Source organism: Tyto alba, unplaced genomic scaffold (assembly GCF_018691265.1).
Source record: "Tyto alba isolate M040663 unplaced genomic scaffold, T.alba_DEE_v4.0 Super-Scaffold_41, whole genome shotgun sequence".
In the NCBI taxonomy this organism is placed as follows: domain Eukaryota; kingdom Metazoa; phylum Chordata; class Aves; order Strigiformes; family Tytonidae; genus Tyto; species Tyto alba.
The window spans coordinates 1,532,604-1,553,390 of NW_024881317.1; the positions used below are offsets into that span (position 1 = coordinate 1,532,604).

Sequence of the window (20,787 nt, forward strand, 5' to 3'; positions counted from 1 at the left end):
CTCGCTCCGCAGAAGCCGGGCCCAGCGCATTTCAGAGAGCAATACTCAGTATAAATATTTAATTCTCTCTAAGCAGCTCATCTCTTGCTTAAGCGCCCAGCAGCCAGCCCGCCCCGCGGTCCCCGGGCCGAGGGAAATGGCATTTACCGCCAGCTGCTTCTGCTGACATTTGATTGTTCAAACAAGGCCCAGGGAAAACAAAAAAGCTACAGTGGAACATCAGAGCGCTTCGTAAGATCCAGCCAAGTCCCGCGAGCGCTTGGGATAAAGACGGGATTTCAATAAAAAGGCTCTTTATCATCAAATTAATGGGTTAGTATTCTCCGCCCAAGCGATGCCATTTGGATCTTCTTTTTTTTTCCCCCACCCCTCCCAGCAACCAGCTTTGCAAAAATAAGTCTCTTTAGATGCTTCCCGCACACAAGGGGCTGAAGATGCTGCTCGGCGCCTGCGCAAGCCTCTTCCTGAGCACCCTCGAAGCCTCTTTTCACACCCAGAAAGGTTCGGCCAAGATTTCGCTCGCCAAGAGGCGCCTGGGCCCCCAGGGAAATGTGTCCGTGCCCCGTTTACACCTCACAGGGCAGGTAAAGAAGCTGCCGCCTCCTTCGCTGGGCAGGGAAGCCGCATCCCGCATCAGCGCCGGCCCTCGTGTCTCCTCCTCGGGGCGACGAAGTCCTGGGAGCACGAGGACTCCATGTAGAAGAGAGTGCTGCGAGGCCATCAGAGTGGGCTGAGAAACGGGGCCAACAATTTTAGGGCAGCGTTTCCCCCGACCGAGACGGGCCAGGAGACACGGGAGGCGAGGGATGGAGCCGCAGCAGGGCGGGGAGGCTGGACGCGGAGCATTTTCCCCCTTGCAAATACTATTAGTCCGGACTAATCTGTGAAAACAACCGAAAAAAAAAAAAAAAAAAAAATGACAAGGAGACATCTCGCCTTCACCACCGCCAAGAGCAGGACGCGGTACCAGCAGCTGCGCAGGCTGAGGGCAAGAGCAGAACCTTGTGTGCGTGAGGCCGGGCTGGTGCCCTTGTTTCTTTGCACACTTACCCTCCAGCAGCCCGACGGCCCTGCGATCAGCCATCAAAAATGTCCCACTGTCCCACCCCCCCCCCCCCCCCCGGCGAGCCCCCAGCCTGCCCGAGGACACCGAGGACTAAAGCGCTGGTCGGCGCGCTCCCGGCACCCAGGGCTTGCCAGCTCCCGGCCCTCGGGAGGAGCAGGAAAGCCCCCGGGGCCAGGTGGAGGAGCAAAAAAACCGATGCGCAGGACCCGCTGGGTGCTGACCCCTTCCAAACCACGGCGCCCTCCTCTCCTCCGAGCTGGGAAAAGCGCCGAGGCAGCCGCCAGCCAGCAGCAGGAACCCTCTGCTCCCCGGCGGCTCTCGCCGTCCGCCCGGAGCGCTGCGTCCGTCTTCGCTTCAAGCCCACGGGAGCTACCGGGCGAATCGCTCGGAGATTGGAAAATTCGACAGGACGAGCTCTCGAAACGTTTACCCCCCCCCCCCCCGAAAGGTCCCGCGCCGGGGGAGTGCCAGGACATTTGCCCTTCGCCCTTGCAAAACTCCACCTTGGTGAGCGGGCCGAAACGCTGAGCGTCTGGCCTTTAAATAGCTCCTGCCGTTTTTGGAAGAGATTAGCAAAGTATAGAAGGAGCTATTTAACATTCAGGAAGCGCAACGCATCCCTGGGAGTTATCAGTCACTCCAGGCAGATGGGAAATGTATCTCCTTTCACCACAAACTGAGCAGCGAACATTCAAATCCATCACCAAGACAACATATTTCAATCCACTCCGGTTTTCAATTCGTACGTTTTTAACTAACCGCTAAGTAACGAAAAATCCGTTTGTTTGTTTTTTTTTTTTTTTTTCACCCCAGCGGCTGGGAGACGGTCCTGGAGCCTCTGCCCAGCTGCGGAAGATGCGCTCTGTGCTTTTCAGTCACGCAAAATGATTCCCCACCGGGTCGGACGGGGGGTCCTGGGTGTCCCGGCCGAGGCGGCACCGGCGTCCCAGCGGCCCTGCCCCGGTGTGCCGGCGCTTCAGGCACCGAGTGGCTGAGACAGAGGCCACCTCCATCCCGACTTTGGGGAGCGGGGAATTTTGATCGAACTCGCATCTTTTTAGCGGAAAACTGGAGAGTGCTGTGCTTCCTGCGCCTTACAGGCAAGCTCAGCTGACTGCCAGGCTAGCTTTTAGCGACCAGTCAGTTAAAACTGTGATTTAACAAAACTCAGAGAAATTCGAAATGCTGAAATAACTCACACCCGCGATATACTGCGTGAACTCTACTCCAGCAGACAGAGATTATAGATCTGTGGTCCTTACCTCAAATCAGCAAACTCCTGAATTGTTGAAAATAAGCATTTTCCGTCTTCCTTAGGATAAAACCCTTCCAGAATACCCTAAAAAGAGACGCCTCAAATCCGCCAAGGCGACTGCTCGCCAGGGCTCATCTGCAACCACACGCAGGGCAGAAGGTGCTGACTGAAATAAAGAAAACGCCCCGCATCTGTCTTAAGATAAAAAAATTTATTTTACAGTCTTATAAAGCAGCTTTACATTAAGCACAAACGTTGATCCATTTACTTTGTATAGAAACATAGTAGAACCTTTCCCACTGCAAAAAGTCATGTCTCGCTGTATATAAAACTAACATGTGCACATTGTGCTTAAACTGCAAAGTCTGTACAGCTTTACAAAGGACTACCCTTTACAAGAGCATCCTGTAAACAATTTATTGCATATTTAACACATGGTGTATATCCCACATGTGGAAAAGAAAAAAAAAAAAAAAAAGAAAACATAGGAAAAATAAAGTACAATTACAAGGTGAATGAAAATAGCAGCTTTCAGTGAATGTCTTGCACAATGGCCGAGAGAAACAGCACTGCCACACTTGTACAGTTGTGCTTGTGTGTCACTGGTTTGCATATACCCATGCGCACGATGTTTCCGATGAAGTCTATGTACAGCAAAGCCCCACGGAAAGATTAAACAGATCTTAGTCCCTAAGACCTTCGTCAGTTTGAAGACTGAAAACAAACAAAAAAAAAAAACAAAAACAAAACACCAACTGAAGTGAATTCGATGAAGTTATGGGCACCGATGTCCAAGAATCCTCTTCCACTGCACAACTCGACTGAAAAGAGTAACAGGAGAAACCGCAGGCGAACGCCCGCCGGCCCCGGCGGCCTCTGGGGGTGGGCGGCTCGAGCTACGCGTGTGCTAAGGCCAACAAAAACGCAACGAGGTGTCAAGGACAAGGTGGTCTGACAGGACCGAGGGCGGTGGCTGTGGCCATCGCCCAGCTCACCGACCCCACGGCTGCCGGGGTGACTCTGGCGAAGCACGGCAAGATCGGCGACACAGCAATTTTTCAGCTGGCGTTAATTAAAAATAATAAAAAAAAAAAAAAAAAAATAAAAAGAAATTGGAAATTGTGGCCTCCGTAAGGCACTCTCTTGAGCGGCAGGCCCAACGAGCCTCTCTGGATTCTCCAAATTCAAAACGGGCAAAAGAGGGAGGAAACGTGCAGGAGAAAGACGTTCCTGTGTTTGCAGTAAGGACCAGTCGTTTGTGAAGGAAGCACATTTTGTCTGGGTTTTGTGTGTGTGCGCACGTGTGTGTGTGTGTGTGTAGACACATGTACGTAAAAAAAATTCACCTCTGCTACCTTTGGTATTGAAATCTCTCCTGTGACACCCACTCCTCATATCAATTGATACGATCGTAGCATGCGCTTGCAAAGATCAAGTAATCAAAAAGTTGCTTCAAACTTCTGCGAGAAATCGAAGAAGCACCAAAAAAAAAAAAAAAAAAAGAAAAAAGAAATCAAGATGCATATTGTCCTTGTGCCCAGCCTTTTGGTGATTTGAATGAATTCTGTCCTCAGCACGAACATCTTAAGCTTAATCCCCACCTACGTGTACAACAGGTAACGGGATCAGCGGCAAAACCCCAGAGCTGACACACGTCCTTCCCACGGCGGGAGCTCTCGAGTCCAGGACTCTCACAGCAAACCCCAGCGCGCCTCAGCAGCGCGGGTAACCCCGCATTTGCTGCACCACCCGGCAAAACACCCCTGACCTAATGATGCGACCGGTGGGTTTTACTCTTCTGGATCACCCAGGAGGCTACACGCTGACGTGACGACCGGTGGGTGCGCAGGACCGATGAACGGGGAGAAGAAACTGGCCTGGTTTCTTCTGCATTTCAACAGTCCAGCGAAAGCGTTCGGGTTCGGCCGCGGGTGTGCGGTTATTGCACGGGTGCCCTCGCTCGCCTGGCAGAGCCACGAAGACAAAGCACGGCCAAGGAGCCAGTGCTGGAGATGCAGCGACCCCTTAGACTCCGAGTAAGACAGTAGGGAGAGGTGAAACTTGGTATTAAAGCACGGGCAGAGCTGGAAAGCCTCCTGGGGGTAATTTTAATTTTTAAAATGCTTGACATACTCAAGCAGGTTCAAACTGAAAACCGCCACGGGAAAACCTTCATTCATTCCGACTGAATTTCCCGTGCACTACTCAAAATGAGCTCCACGTCACACTCAGGAATTCAAGACAAGCCTCCCAAAGAACGAACTTGCCAAAGCTTAGAGAAACCTCCCAGATGTAATTAAAAAATACAGTATAAAACATCAGGCTCCACGACAAGGGATTCCAGCGACCAGGGCGGAGGTGACACCGGCAAACCTGACGGGCGATGGTGAAATTGGCTTTATAAAAAGGGGGGTGGCACGGTTGGAGGCTCTGTGCGGTCCGCGAGCCCCGCCGAGTTGTGCTTACGTGACGAGCCCCCGAAGCCTGCACGCTGCCTGCGTGTCTCCCGTCCACACGTCTGTAAAGAAACCAGCCAGCTAAAGGAGCTCCGTACAGAGAACTGGGGGCGGGGGAGAGAGAAAAGAAAAAAAAAAAAGAAGAAAAAAAAAAATTGTATTTTTCACCCCAAGAAAAGAATCTGTCTAAAAAAAAAAAAAAACAAACCAAAAAACCTTAAAAAAGACACACTATCCACTACCCGGGCTACAAGCAAATACACATTTACGGCGTTACACCACATGATCTGTTAGGCTCTTGCAACATATACACGTATAACTCCAATTTAAAAGAGGCCACAGACTAACTTTTCAGGCAAGTGCTGGAGTTTAGAGACCTGTATGGCTTCTGCGAATATTTTCCTACGAAAAGGAAAAAAAAAAAAAACAAAAAAAAAACCAAACCAACAAACCAAACCAAACTCATCCCCGAACTCAGGAGCACAAAGGGGTTTTGCTTCGTGCGGATAGTTTCACTGTGGAGCACTAAGGACAGGCGGAGTTCCCGAATCCTTCCCATCAGACCCGAACGTTTTCACACTGGAATGCAATGATTTCAGGAGATCAGTTCTAAGGATCACTTCTTTGAAACGGTCCGTAAAAAATTCAGGACGCCACCTTTGAAGCTGTACCTCTGCGAGGCGGCAGGACCCGGGGGGGGGGGGTTTGGTTGGAAGCTCTAGTTGTGCTTTGCCCGCCCGCCCCGCAGGTAGCTCTTCCACCTCTTGACGAACTCTTTGAAGACGGGCGACTCGTCTATGGTGCTGAGGAGCTGGAGCTGGTTGATGTGGGTGGTGTGATAGTCCCACCGGGCCAGGTTGGGAGCGGTGCCCAGCATGAAGTGCCGGAGGTCGTAGATGGTCCCCGAGCCGGTGTCGTAGAGGGGAAGCATGGCCTTCAGGGACTCCATGCCCCGCTCGTAGAGGACCCGCGCCTCCTTCCCCAGCTTCTCCCCGGCCGTTTCTTTTAAGTCGTACAGCCCGATCAAGGAGTACATGAAACCGTTGAGCACGAAGGAGCTGGGGGAGGTGGGGTACTCCTCGTACCAGTCGTGCCGGTTCATGAAGACGGCTTTCACCCCGCGCTGCTCCGACGGCAGCTTGTACGGCGCCGTCGCCCGCAGAGCCGAGCTGAGGAAGGCGTGCTCCTTCGTCAGCAGGTACGCCCGCACCAGCGTCGAGATGGCCTGGCCCTGAGCCATGGCCGAGTACCAGCCCGGGTCCAAGGACTTAAAGCCTTCCCCCAGCTTCCTCGTCACCATGATGGGCCAGCCGCCCCTCTCGTCCTGGTTCCTCACCAGCCAGTTGCTGGCCGCGAAAAAAGCCGCCATGTGAGCGGTGGCCGAGATGGTGACGTTGTCGAGGAAGCCCCTTCCCTTGGCGACCAGCCTCACCACCCTCTTGGGCATGATTTTGGTCTGCTTCACGGCTTTCGTGTTCGAGAGGCCGACGCCCTTCCGCAGGTCGGTGACCAGGTCTCTGGTGAGGGTGCTCCAGCTAGTCCTGGGACCGATGCCGTAGTAGATGTCCCGGTCCTTGAAAGCGATGAGCTGGGTGTTGGACACGTAGTGCACGGTGAAGAGCTGGTTCTTCTCCGTCGTCTCAAGAACCACGGAAACGCTCCCGTTCGTTACGAATTTGAGATCAAAAGAAATAATGAAATCTCGGGCGTTCCCAAGCTGCAGAGATACCCCCTCGGTGTTTTCTGCAAAACAAACCCAAAAAAGCCTTGCTCAGTGGTCAAGCACTCGTTTCTCCCCAGCACCGAAGCTACGGAGCGCAGCTTCCAGAGGTAAGCCCTCGTACCAGGCAGCATCCAAAAGCTCTTAGGGCAGCCCATCAATAATTCAATCCTCCTTTCTGCGCGCTATCATATATTATTTAATTAAGCATAAAAGTAAATTTATGCCGAGGCCGACTCCCGCGGCACCGGGGAGAACTCGTGGGCATCTTCCATTAACGCGGTGCCGGGGGCTCGAGCGATGGCTTTATTATCAGATGCTCCTGGTACCCGACCGATGGAGGAGCACGACAGACACCACCAGGATTCAGGGTAAGGGAAAGGGTCTTACTGCTGCCTGCGAGCAGGGTGCAGGGCAGGCAGAGCACGGCAGCCAGGCTGCAAGAATGGAGATGCGAGAAAAAAAAAAAAAAAAAAAAAAAAAAAGGAGATTTTTTCCTCTTCCGTAATTCAAAACGTAAACCAACAACCGCCCTTTTGTTCCGCACCGAAAACTGGACTTGGCTGAAAAGACACCAAAAACGCGGCGCCGCTCGAGCGGTCGAGCGGTCGTGTTCCTGCATAAAGCTCCGGTTTCAGCAGAAAAAAAAAAAAAAAAAAATCCGGGAGTGCCGAGAAGCAGGTATTCAGCATCTCCCTGGGACCAATATTTAAATCTGCGACTTTTTTCTTTCCCTGCCTGACAGCTCCAAAAAAAGGGAGAAAAGAAGGAAAGAATATAGAAAGACTAACGCGTTAAAGTATTTATTAACCTCTGCGTTGGCAAACCTCAGTTTAATTAAGAAAAAAAAAAATTAAATAAAGCTCCTAGGCAATGCCACAATAAAATCCAAGCTAGATCTTAAAATGTAAAATCAACTACTCCCCAAAAAAAACTATACTAGGAGATCAAAGGGCTAATTAGTTTGGAAGGCTGCGTGCAAATCCTGTAGCTTTGAAGGCACAGAGGGATGATAAACACTTAAAGACAGTCGTTTTAAATTAACGGCTTTCCATAGAATAAAATGCTCCCGCGCGAGGCAACTGTTTCCTTTCTGCTCCTCCTCGACGTGGGATATACCCCACCAAGGTTTCTACCTGCAACCATCGAGGCAGGGTCAGCGTTTTCTGCCCAGCAGAGGCTTTTCCCCACCTCCCCAACTACCTCTGGCATTTTGCAGCACCTTGTGTTGTAAGGTGCTATTGCACAGTACCTCTTATTTTGACCGAACGGCACCTTTTCCAGCCTTTTTAAGTAAAAGCTTCACTCCTTTGAGTTTTGGAGATCAGCATCTGCTTCGGGCGAAGAAACCAAGCTCTTTGTTACACAACATTTTGCTCCTGTGAAAAATCTAATTAAAAAAAACCCCACTCGCAATTCCTGTCAAGTAAGTTTTATGGTTCCTTGTAAATAAATGCTTGTGTGATAACGAAGTGAATTATAATGGGGGGGGGGGGGGGGGGGAAGAAAAAAAAAAAAGTTTTAAGAAACGAAGGAGAACTAAAGGCTGCCCGTTGTTTGCACCGCTTTAAGCGCCTGTAAATCCATTACTTAAGGCCATCTCAGACGAGTGGATGCATACCGCGGCCTTCGAGCCCTGCAGATTACTCTGCCATCAATAAAGGATGAGGAGAGAATACAGAACAGATCTTTTAGCCTTTCCTCTCCCCATATTTATCTACTACAAAGACACAAGAGTGTTCGACAATTTTTTTTCTCTGGAGACCCAGGCCTGAGGTGCCAGCTGAAAATTACTTCATTGTCTTTTTAAGTAATGGACTCATTAATTCTAATGGGTATTGATTGAGGAAAAATACATTCCGTCCTTATTAATGAGCCTGTCCGAGCACACAGGAAACTCTTGCAAGAAATAATGAATTTCCCTGCTAAGTACAAAACAGAACACGGTCAATTGAAGAGACGGCAACAAAATGCATCTCGCGCGTCTGCGGGTGAAGGAGAGGGCCCGTACGCAGCCCCAGATTCCCCCCCCCCCCCCGCCAACGCCTCGGCCGCTCCTCCCTCTTGCTGCCCCCTGCGAGGCAGCTCGGGTTAGCCAGAACTAAGAACTTAAATTTCGCAAAAACAGTGGCATCCCAGTGAAAAAAAAGAGAGGTCCCAGGCCCAAGCGGAGAGCCGCACGTGCTGCTCTTGCACCGGGCTGAAAATAGACCTTATCTGTCAACATCTGCGTATCACACGTCAGCGCTATTTCCCAGGCTTCACAACTGGTTCTATCTCCTTTTTTTTTTTTTTTTTTCTTTGCTTCTATTTTGAGACAGAAGCTGAAAAGCTCAGGAAACGTGACTGCAGCTTCTCATTGCCCTCCACGATGCACAAATCCACTCATCTTTTCCTTAGAACAATGTTGGAAAAGCAGTGATGGAGAGAAAACAGACGCAAAGAAAAACTCCGGGGGTACAGAAACGCCATGACCTCCTCAGGGGAGACCTTAAGGATGGGAAGTCGGGCAGGGTAAACGAAACCACACGAATCCCAGCAAGTTAAAGCTCCCCCCGGTCCGTTCTGGGCAAACTAACGGACGTGGCTTCGCCGCCACGCGCTGAGGACAACCCACCTGGAGCGACAAACTGTTTGACGCTAGTGAACCTGGCTTTATCCGACACCGTGGACAGGGAGCAGCCTTTGGGCACCGTCCAGTCCGCGGCCCTGCTGGTTTTGTCCTTCTCCTCGGCCGTTTCGTACACCTCGACGTGAGGCGGTTTCTCCGTCAGGTTTTTACTGTAGTGACTCAGCCCGTACTGTGCAATCTGGATGGGGTAGAAATAGCCTTGAGGTCCCCACTGCGTGGACAGCGGCACGCCTGTGAGAGAGGGGAAGAAAAAGGAGTATTTTAATGGGCGCGTTGCCACAAAAACCAGTGTTTGCAACCCCCTCCTCTTTACTCCATCACTCCTTTACCTCTGGCGGGTAATATTTCTAGGTTTCACCATTAGCTAGACTCGAGGAAAGTCCTGTTTAAGGACTGAATTGCTCCCATTTACACGGAGGTCCGTGACTAGTCAACTCTAAGCAGATTTGAGCGGTAGAGAAGTGCTTATCATGGGCTTCCATACATTCTCGTTTAATTGTTTATTGAAGCATCATACTTATTTTAAAATATATTTAAAACACCCTCACAGATTTTCCCCCCCCCTCCCCCAGAGACCACTAAATCTCCAAACAATGTTACATCTAACACAATCCCTTTAATGCCACATAAATCTTTGCAAAATTTAGCGGCTGTGGTATTACCGGATTTTGGTGAGAGTTATTTGATGCTAAAAGAGCAATTTACCCAGCACCTACAAATCTGCTCCAATTACCCTGGCTCCCCTAGGAGCATTACAGCCGCAGTCTGAAGCGATGCCTGAGGAAACCAGCCAAGCTCTCCGTGCCACACCGGCAGAAGATGCCCCGCTTTTCCCACCCAAAGCTGTCCTTTCTCTTCAGAGCCCCTGCTCCAGCCCAGCTGCCCTTGGGATTAACCCTCCACACACAACCCAGCTGCCAGGAAAAGCTGTCCCGAAAGGCGTCAGCCTCGCAGGAGAGCACGCTTCTCACTCTTAATCCAGGGTCAGGGTGATTTTAGATTTAAAAAGTCCGGGCGCACCAGCAAGAACCTCTTGGAGCGCGCCCTCTCCCGAGGATTCGAAGCGGGAAGGGCACAGAGTCCGTCTCGCGGAGCCTGAGGCGTCGCATTTCACATGCAAAACCCATCGAATGAGCTCAGACAATGTCACGGGGCCCGTGCTCGATGGAAAGCTTCCACCTTCCGTCACGGCCCTTCGAAGAGAACACCCCGCCGAGCTCCAGGCTCTCCTCTGCCCGCCCTTCACCCGCTCCCCGGAGCTGCAGCCTCGGGGTTTGGGGGGGAAAACCCACGGGCCGTAAAACTGCCTATTGCATCACCGGCTGTGCGGGAAAGGAGACCAAACTGCGTGGAGGAGACTTCTTTATGCACACACCTCCAGAAACAAACTGCGTGGAGTTATACACATACCTCCAGAAACAAGCAAACACGGGATATTTAAGGTAGGGATAAAAGCAGCATTCTCCTAAAGTCCTGGACCGTGCTTGGGACAAATTCCCAGCCCGTACGTATGAATCCAAAGCGGGAACAGATCACTAGGACCCTCCTGCAGGAAACTACGGATAATTAGTGCTGCAAACCTCTGCATGCACGTGAGAAAAAGATGAAAATAAACAAGTTGGCATTTGCACCATTTTCCCCCCTGGCAATGTCGAGCTCAGAAACCAATTTCTTCTGAAATCTGGTACAATGAAAAGATTACTTGAACTAAATATAAAAAGATACATTTTCATACATATTTTGGTGCTTTGTGTTACTAATAAATATTACTGATGGCGATATGATGGCTTACTGCTGCCTAGAGAGAAAACCATCACAGGAAATATTTAAATACCACGTATTATCTCAAGTCCTGGAAGCCAGCTCACTCATTAATGCTAAGCATTTTCAGTTAAGGGTGCATTCACTGAGACTGAAAGATGCAAGAAAAGAAATCTGCTAGAAGAGCTTTACTTGAAATTTATACAAGATGACAAGATTAAATTCTCCACGTCATAGGACATAACAACACATTAACCTTGCAGAAAGGGAGAAGGTGAAAATAGAACACGAGGCTTTTTTCCATCGTGCAGCAACAGGAGAATCTTTGGGGCTGGAATGATGCAAGGCAAGAGCCTAAAGCTGTCTGAGAACAGGCTTTAATATTAAAACCCCTTCCCTACAAACTATGACTATCGCTCCTCTCCGACCTGCTTGCTGGATGCTGGTAACTCTGGTGCCGTTACAAACCCCAGGCTCTGGCGCCGCGTTTCGTAATGGCAGCTCTTAAATCACATGCTGCAAAAAAAGCAAAGTTTATCGACAAATAACCACGCTGGCGAGTGTTAAACTCGGTCTCTTGAGGCTGACGTCAAGAGCAGCTACGCGCAGCGCCTCGTGTCCCCAGCGTGCACATCTGGCAAGGTCTGGTTCTCAGTTAGCTCTTACCAAATTTCATCTTTTTGCTGAAAAAACCGCACAAGACCCGCGGAGTCCAATCGCAAAGCCTTGCGCGTCTTCCACATTTCCTACAAAAACTGATGGGGCTCCAAGACCCGGGTCCAAGCCCACCCCCCAGCAACAAAAGCGGCGCCCGTGGCCATTATTCACACCCCCAAGCTGTGTTCGACCAGCACTGACTGTAGCAACCAGAAAGGAAAGCTGTCTGCCCAGCCTCTCACCGCGGATGTAAACCCTGAGCAGGGCAACGCTCACACGCAGGGGATGTGCAGTAACCAGGATGCATTCGCACCTTTGGCAAAGCCCTGCGTTTCAGAGCCCTGTTCCCCTTCCTTGCAAGAGGTAACGAGGGTGAGAGTTAAAAAAAAAAAAAAAAATGAGAGTAACCTTAAAAAAAAAAAAAAAACCTGACATATCCTATGCATTTGTTTACGTGAATCCTTTACAGACAAATTAATTGCAAGACGTGCCAGCCCTCTGCAGTGACCGTATCACGGGAAGAGCTCACACCAACCCAGCGGAGCGCCGCCGATCACTGAGCTGCATGAAAATTAATCTATTTTATTCCCTAAGTGAAAGTCGGTCTTTAATTTATGAGGGGTCACAGTGTCACATTCCGTCGCAGCTTTATAAAGTCATTAATTTTTTAATATGAAGCTCGACAAGGATTTCGCGCGATCAGATCTTCGCCCAGGCGCAGGAAGACCTTGCGCGCTAATTACTGATTGCCCGGTTTAGCAAAAGCGCTAATTGGAAAGGCTTGACCGTATACTCATTTTATCCAGGGACGCTTCAGTGGCTGGAGAGTTTTTTGACCACCCTTCAGCAGCTCCCCCAAACCTCCTCACCTTGCCGCAGGCGGCAGCGCCTTTAGCAGGACGAGGCCCCAGGCGGTGACGCCGATTTAGCCGGACCCGTGCGCAGGATGAGCTTTGGCAACAGCGGATTCCACGCTGCCCGCTCGGCTCTGGAGCAGCCCAGCAGGGAAAGTTTGGCTTGCTATTTCTCCAGCACTGCCCCAGCAACGCAAGGAGACGGGATATTGTTAAACCTGAAGTGAAATGTCCAATATTTAAGCTGCCCGTGAGCAGCCAGGTTGTTCCTCAGGTGCTGGCAGCGCCGTTTGGCTCGGAGCGTGGGGCTGTATCTGTGCCCACAGGGAAGCAAGAGCCTCCCCAGACAGCTGGGCCAGGCTTTTTTATTTAATTCTATATTTTAAAATCATTTTGGCTCCCTGACAGAGATGACAAGCTTCTACGACAATGCCAAAACCCGACAGCAGCACTGTAAGAGAAGCGTCCCGGCACCTTCAGAATTTGCTGCAACCAGTAAACCCAGAGATGCCGGATGGGAGCTGGTGAGCCTGGTATGAAGCAGAGACCGCGCTTGATTTCTCCGAGTAAGCGGGTTTTACCCACAGGACCACGACAACGTTAAGATCGCTTCGCATCTCAAATGCTGGCAGCAAATTTTACAACTATTAAAAAAAAAAAAAAAAAAAAAAAAAATGAAATACTCAACACAAACCTTCCACACCACTTATGCACTTCACTCTGTCTCGAACCTCTACGTTGTAGCCCTCGAAGGACATGAAGACCCCGTCGGGGTGGTAAGGTGCTCGCTGTGTGTATACTTTGGAGTAGCTATGAGAGAATTCAAACCTGTCATAACCATCGTACTGAGCAATTTTCCCATAAACCTCAAAGTATTTCTCTACCCAGCTGAACGGCAGGAAGACCTCGGTGCCTTCCCTCCTCCCTTTAATGGTGTGCTCGTCATTGATCAAACAGTCAATCTCCTCGTACTTCAGCCCCGGGGCTTTGTTGCTGTGGAAGCCTCCCGCGACGGGGGGAGCCTTCTGCTGCTCCTGGGGTGATGCCTCCTCGCTCTGCTGCCGGGCCGGGTCGCTCTCGGAGGCGGCGGCGGCTCCTCCTCGGCGTTCGAGGCCGCGGGGGAAGGGACTGGCTCTGTCGGAGGAGCATCGGTTCCAGAGCAGCACCATCACCAGGGTGAAGAGGGCGCAGATGATGATCAGAGTCTTGTAGTTGACCCGAGCTGCCAAGCAACGCATATTCACACCATACCTGCCAAAAAAAAAAAAAAAAAAAAAAAAAAAAAAAAAAGAGAGGGGAGAGGTTTATTAAGAAACCGTCGGTTCTGCTAATTCAGAGCCGTGGAGGAGCTGGAGCATCACAACTGCGGCGTTCGGTGGGAAGGGGACAGCCGGGGACACCGAGAAAAGAATCTGGGTTTATTCCAGCTCTCCATAAGCGACGAGATCAAACATACCAAGTCACGAATCACCTCCCGGCTGCGCCAACGGATTGTTTCACCGAACGCAAAGGATGCGAAGAAACGGCGGCGATCGCAGGGCAGCCGCCTCTGTGTAGAGGGGGTGATGGTAACGAGACGCTCAGCAGCCACCGGGAACCAGCGAACAAACTCCCGCCAGCCTCAGCAAAATATAACAGCCACCTACCCAGCACCACGAAAGAAGGATTTCCAACAAAACAGCCCTATAATCAAAACCTCAAGCCTACAAATATTCACAGTTCTCACAGCTGAAATCGCTGAGATACCTACATAGAAAGGAAGGGCTGTTTCTGGCCCTGCTTTTTTTTTTTTTTTTTTTTTTATCATTTTTTAAAGCACAAGCTTTCTGAGAAGAAACTCAGCGCTCAAGGCCGGGTCGATTCTCGGCGTTGCTGCACCTCAAATGCACTTTTAAAACAATATAGTGTGTATGAGGAAGAGCAAGCAGGCTGGTAACGGAGGACTTCACAGCCAGAGCCGGTGCCAGAAGCAGGGAAGGAGGGACTGGGAAAGCAGAGAACTGCCCCCGGGGACAGGACCTCCACGGCCACGCTCCGGGGCTCACGTGTCCTGCTCCCCCCGGGGGAGAAGACAGAAACTATGTAAACCCTCGCTCGGGAATTTTTTTTTTTTTTTTTTTTTGCAATTTTTTTTTTCTGCAAGATGAACCTCCCGCTGCACGAAGCGCGCTCCAACGCCACCCGCTACAGCCCCGCCAAGGAGCGAGGCCGAGCAACGTGAAAATAAAGCCAGAAATCGAAGCGAGCGAAGCACGCTTTGCTCAAAAGATCCTACTTTCGCCGAGGAGTGAAGTCTTTCGAACGAATGACACGTGGGTTTTTCAAACGTGCAGGAATATTTAAGATCCGCTTCATAAAACCCTTATTAAGCGGCAGCTTAATTGCCCCTCCCTAGCAAGCCGCAATATCAGAGCCCCTGAGTTAAGTTTTAAACCCCTTGTTTAATTGCAGCCCCCCCTGAGATGCTGGTGCAGCCCCCGGGGAGGGGGGGGGCCGGGATGGTCCAGGGGTGCCGGCCCTGGCCCGTGGGGATTTCAGCAAGGTGCTCCCCCCAAAGGGCTGCAGGCAGCGCAGCTGCTGTGCTGAGAGGCAGGAGTTAACCGCACAGCAATTAAAAGGAGCTTCACCTCAAGTTTCACCCTCCGTTTTTTAAATGGAAATAATCAATTACCTCTCAACCCGTTTTATGCTTCCATACTGTAAGCACCATCTGGTCATTTAAAACTGGACTTTAAAAGATAAGTGTCTTATTTTCTGAAAGCCCAGTTTACTACAAGCTTTTAGAGAACATAAATTTATATATAATTGTATTTTTATGGAAATGCTAACAGAAGAATAAATCCAATTTTCTGCATCAGCAGATAATTTTTAGTGATGATGCTTTCAGGATGACCTCAACAAATACGCTCTGCTCTTTTTACACAAAGGGATAATTCACTTTTAAATACGGAACGATTCTCTGACACGTTTCACCCCGGCCTATAAAACTCAAAATTAATTAAGCCATCTGGATTACCGAGGGATGGGGAGAGAGGGAAGGGGAAACACCATCACCACACTTTTTACATCCCCATTACCCCATGCCCGTTACTCCATGGTTTTAAACAGACTCCAGAGGTGTGAAAAGGTCCTGGCTGGGCCATTATAAATAGATTGCATTTCATTTTGGTTCTGCTGCCTTGGACAGGAGAGAATTGGGAGCGGTGCAAAGCGTCTCCTACGCTCGCTGCGTGGCTCCGGGGAAGAGCAGGAGATGCTGGTCGGGTCCAGCTGCACCCGCAGCTTCCTGGCAATGCTGCTGAAATGCTCAGTTTTTATCAACTATAAATGAACTGAAGAAGACTCAGAAAGAAAAGTGAAGTATTTTCAGGGAACCACCGCGTGATGTCTTACCAGTCACCAAAAAAAACCTAGAAATAGCAGTGCAGCAGAAAGAAGCTTATTACATGTTAAATGGATAGATGGATTTTTATTCAACTGCAGAAAAAAAAAGAATTCAGAATTTCAACAGTAAAAAGAAGTAATTTAAACGCACAAAGAGACCGTGTTAAATTGGTTTATTCCCTTGCTGCTCTTATGAAAAAGATTCCATCATACCATGCTTAAAAGATTTAAGGGGTGCAACACGGGGCAGTAGTTTTAAGTTATGAAGTAATATATCCAGGGAGATCCAGGTTTGGTTTCTCCTCATTTTGCTGGATGACATACCTAGCCTCTCTAAGGCTGTGCACCGAAACACCTCCCACCTGAATTTTAAGGCGGAGGCTGCTTATCATGAAAGTCGATCCTTAGCCCTCAAGTAATACCGAAGCTACAGGTTTTCAAGGGCAAATACTTCTCAAAAGTCTGGCTAAAATTTTTTTAATTCCTATCCTGAAATTCCTGGGCTACAGAAATGGCTGCAGCAGCAGAGTGATGCACTGCTGTTATTTACAGCTGGGACCAACACGCCCACTGGCCTACAACAATAACACAAATAATCTATAAATTAATACTTGTTTAGTTTTATACTGTTTACACTTACACAGTTGCTGTAAAAATCATTATATAAATTCTAATTAAACTACAATGCAATAGCTTTTCTTACAGAGTGAACGACTAGTTTCAAACATATCCCAAAATAGGGGTGCGATTAGAGAAACTTATTTTGCCAATTCAAGTGGAAGTGTCGGGGCTTCCGAGACGCTGTTTTTAATATAGAGAACAACTGGGTGAAATAAAATAAAATCTTGATACTGCTGCTTTATAAATGATGCCTGGAAAAAGGACAAATCTCGGTATTCCGTGCTGTGAATTAGGAATCCAGTCCCAGATGTGTATCTGCAAATGACAGATTCAGCTCGTTACATAAAACCCAGTTATTCTCACTCTAAAAATATAGATGTCTGCCTCTCTCTTAGGAAGTACCTTATAAGACAGGGTTTTTTGATCTGCAAAACTGTGTTGAATATATTAAAAAGACAGAATTTCTCTGAAGTCCAGACTATTGCCAGGTCTCTGTGTACTGGGCTGGGAACCATCCTGGTGCTTCCCTCCTCATTGCTCAGCTTCAGCGCCCAGGACGAAGAGAGGAGGCTCCTCTCGGACATAATTACCAGTTTAGGCCATTTGTAAATCCAGCAGGCAGTGCTGCGGCCTTTTTGGGCAGGGTTGTGTTTATAAGTGATACTCTCCAGCACAGGAAGACCTCGGGGTATTTTCTAGCTGGGAAGATGCAGCTCCCCAGCCTGGGAAGCATTGTCAGTGCCTCCTGGGAGCAGGGAAAGGGAGGATGCACTCCAAAAAAAAAAAAAAACCAAAAAACCAAACCAAACCAAAACAAAACCCACTTTTGCTTTCCCAGTCTTGATCGACGTGATGTGGCTAATTCATTTTAAAACCGAGCGGCGTGGAAGCGGGTAACCTGCAGCAATCCTTGGACTGGCCACCCCAATCTTGTTCCAGAAAGTGAGATTTGGTTTCTGCAGGGGGGTGAGACGGCAGTGCTGCTGCTGCCCGGCAGGAGCGAGCGTCTCCTCTCCACTCCCACACCAGTCCCCGCCGGGTCTGCGCTGCCACAGCCCGAGGTGTTTCAAGTGGAATGGGAAGACTCTGCTGCGAGGAAGACCCCAAAGCCCTGCTGCTCCGAGCCCTTCTGAAAACCACATCTCCAGGTGGTTCTCAAGGCTCACTGGCACTCGGAGTTAAACGACTATTAAGCACGGCGCGTGCCGGCAACGGACGCAACGGGTAATTGTAAAGGCTGATGGATTTTACCCAGGCTAGAGGCAAGAATTATTTAAAGCTTTCTCACAGCTCCCAGAGGCCCCATCCGTGCGGTTTACCGGTGACCCCGAGGTGACAGTGACAGCGGGATGAACGCAGGCAGGAATCCTGCTGCTGCCCACGAGCTTTTATTTATTTTTAACCATCGTGCCCGTTTCACCTGGGCGACACAGATACAAACTGCTCTTTCAGATAAGCACACAAGAAGAGCTGCTGGTGACTTTTTTTTTTTTGTTTTGTTTTGTTTGGTTGGTTGGTTGTTTTTTTTTTTAGCATTTTGCATGGATCAGCTTTTAATAAACCAGATCAATGATTCTCCAACCAACAGAGATGGCTCGCATTTAACTGGAGTTAAAAGCCCCGGAGGATGCATCACGTGCAGCAAGAGCCCGACTTCCACGGTTCTGCAATCACCCTACTAGTACGAGCAAAGAGCAGAAAGTGTTTTAAGCTGGTTAAAAATACTAGGTGTCTTCCTGAAAAAATAACTAAGGACTCAAGAAACCACATCACAAAGTACATTCTTCCTAAGAACATGTTGGTTGGCAGCAAGTTAAAGCATTCACATTTAAATTCTCTGCGTTTAAACAATAATCAAAAGTAAGTTGCCCGCTGAGCCTCAGAGGTCTCCAAATAGTCTAACACACCAGCTCAGGAGGAAGACAGACAGTATTTTTACTTAAGACCAGGGATTTCTGCTGAATAGCGATAAGCTACCTATTTACTTTGAAGCCAGACTAAGCTATTTAGTACAGAGAAAAAAAAACAAACTCTGAACAGTGACTGCGAATCTGAGATATGTTAAACTCAATACTTAAAGAAAAGATACACCACATAATTTAACAAAATCAAGCAACAAGACTAGAACTTTAATATATACCCAGGCGTAAAAGTTACACTCTATTACACACAAACCTCAGGCAGAATTTTTTTCCCCATTTCCTGTTTTGGGTTTTTTTTTTTTTTTGTTTTTTTTGTTTTGTTTTTTACACACAGCAAAATACTATTTAGGCTAGTCATTACAATGTTATATAATAGAAAAAACAAAGAACTCAGGAATTGTTTTCAGTAACTAGGGAAAATTCTTTTTGATAATTGTAATGACATCAAAATTTCAGATCCTTTGCCAAAGCTTACTTACGTCTTAAAATGTGATATTTCTGAATCATCTAAACTTCCTGGCAGCTCCGCGTTTCCCAAACATGTTTTACCTGCGTCCTGGATCTGCTCGCGTTGGCTCCTCGGAACTTACTTCCTCTCATCTGCTTCATTATGCATTTGCTCCCCCACTGCGCATACAAACTAGCACTGCTCTGCAAAACACTGGACCCAGAGGTGCTGTGCATTGAGAAAAACCTTTACAAATATTCTGGCAATCTGCACAGGCTATCAGAATGCTAACCTGGCCAAGCTGGTTTCACCAGACAAGCCTTGGTTCTAATATTTTATTTATACTTGATTTGCACAGAGCCTGCGTTCAGTTAGTATTTTAACACCTAGCGCAGCGTCAAGATTGCTTCTTTTTTCCTTAAGTGCTAGGAAATTACAAGACTGTGCAAACAAAAACGAATGTACCCACCATAACTGAATCTAGATTATCAGCCTCTCCATTGGCTCTTTAGCACAGATTTACTGTCTAATCCTCACTGCTTCCAGTGCTCCATCTGCGGACGATTAGACAGAGAAGATTTAAAATATAAAGTGAAGAAGCCGTACCCAGCAGTTTATCCTGCAGTTTTCCAGCCCAATTAGAGCCTAATACGGTTTTATTTGTATCAACACACATCTATTATTAAGCATCGAAGTCTGTGGCTATATAATAGTTCATTCAAAAAGTCAAAGTACATTTCTGTAGATACTGATGTTATCATTTCTCATTAGAAACTGAGATTTGCATCTAATCGGGCACATGCAGTGCTGATATCCACGCAGCTACACAATTTGCAAGGTTTTCAAACAGGGTTAGCTGCTGCCTTGAGACACGTAGGGAGCGAGAGCATCCCACCCTCGCCCCGCTCCCCGTCGGACAGCCGTCTCCTCCTGCCCTCTGGACAGACAGACATTTCTCTGCACACACACGAGACAGTTAACACAAGTTAGAGCATATTATTCCCCCACACTAGAGTAGCATTTTAGTGACTCATGGGCCTTTGACTCATGCAATCAGGAATGCTTCATGATCTAAAATTGGAAAAAAAAAGAAAAAACAAAAAACAAAAACAAAAAAAAAACAAAACCAACTCTAAAATTGGAAAAAAAACTTGCACACTTCATTGCAATGAAGAAGTTGCTTCAAGACTCGACAAGGCCCCGGATAATCTAGCCTAAACCCTGCTTTCAACAGGAGGTGGGGCTAGATGATCTCCAGACGTCCCCTGCAACCTCGACTTTTCTCTGAAGCCGTAGCAAGAGGCACAACTTTATGAAAACACGTTGATGTAGACAACAGAAAACACAAGATCTGTTTGTGCTGGTCCTACACAGCAAGCACTGGGCTTCCCTCTCAAGTCCTGTATATGCTGCACACTGTGAAAAGTACTCATCAGCCTGTATTTAAAAAACAAAACAAAACAAAACCAAACCAAACAAAAATGGAAAAAACAAACAAACAAAACCGAGTATAGCTCAAAAAGTAATTGTATTCTAAACTAGATAGAAAAAAAAAAAGTTTTTGAAGATGCCAGGAAGGTGTTTGTCCCGCCCTGCAAACGATGGCGTTATCTGTGTTTCTTTGCACAACTGCTCAGCCTGTGTGCACTCGGACCAGCCGGCCAGTCCCAGTCACTGCAAAGGCTCTCGGGCACCGAAGAGACTACCGAGGTGCCTTTGTTTTCCTAGTACAGAATATCACTACCAAACTTTGAAGATAAAGTTACTTGTGTATCAAACTTTTATGCCATATCAGGAAAACCAGTTAGTAGGGACTGCTGCTGTAATTACGAGCCCATTTATTGTACAGTCTAATAAATCTACTTGCTTTCCAGAGGGATTAAGCTATTAAACCCCTCACTAATGGCACAAACAATAACTCCAAAATCTAGCTGCTGCTTGCAGAGGCATTACACTGCCTCCTTCCAAGCTATCAAACAGTAAATTGTTACTACGCGGATAAATGAAGCAA

The 20,787-nt window shown here is 48.3% G+C and overlaps 1 protein-coding gene across 7 annotated transcripts in view; it reads right to left on the reverse strand.

Annotated features, from left to right (window-relative positions):
• Nucleotides 1-2,517: 2,517 nt before the first annotated feature.
• The window catches only part of GLCE (glucuronic acid epimerase), a 55,601-nt gene continuing 37,331 nt past the window's right edge, over nt 2,518-20,787 (reverse strand). For 6 of the 7 annotated variants that reach the window (XM_042804184.1, XM_042804183.1, XM_042804185.1 and 3 more), the window contains 3 exons: nt 13,096-13,652; nt 9,115-9,360; nt 2,518-6,520 (listed from right to left, as the gene is read on the reverse strand). In XM_042804184.1, the coding sequence (XP_042660118.1) occupies nt 5,496-6,520; nt 9,115-9,360; nt 13,096-13,652 (1,828 nt within the window). In that variant the 3' untranslated portion in view covers nt 2,518-5,495. Of the gene's footprint in view, nt 6,521-9,114; nt 9,361-13,095; nt 13,653-20,787 lie in introns of those variants that run through there. The other variant, XM_032994292.2, reaches the window with a different exon arrangement.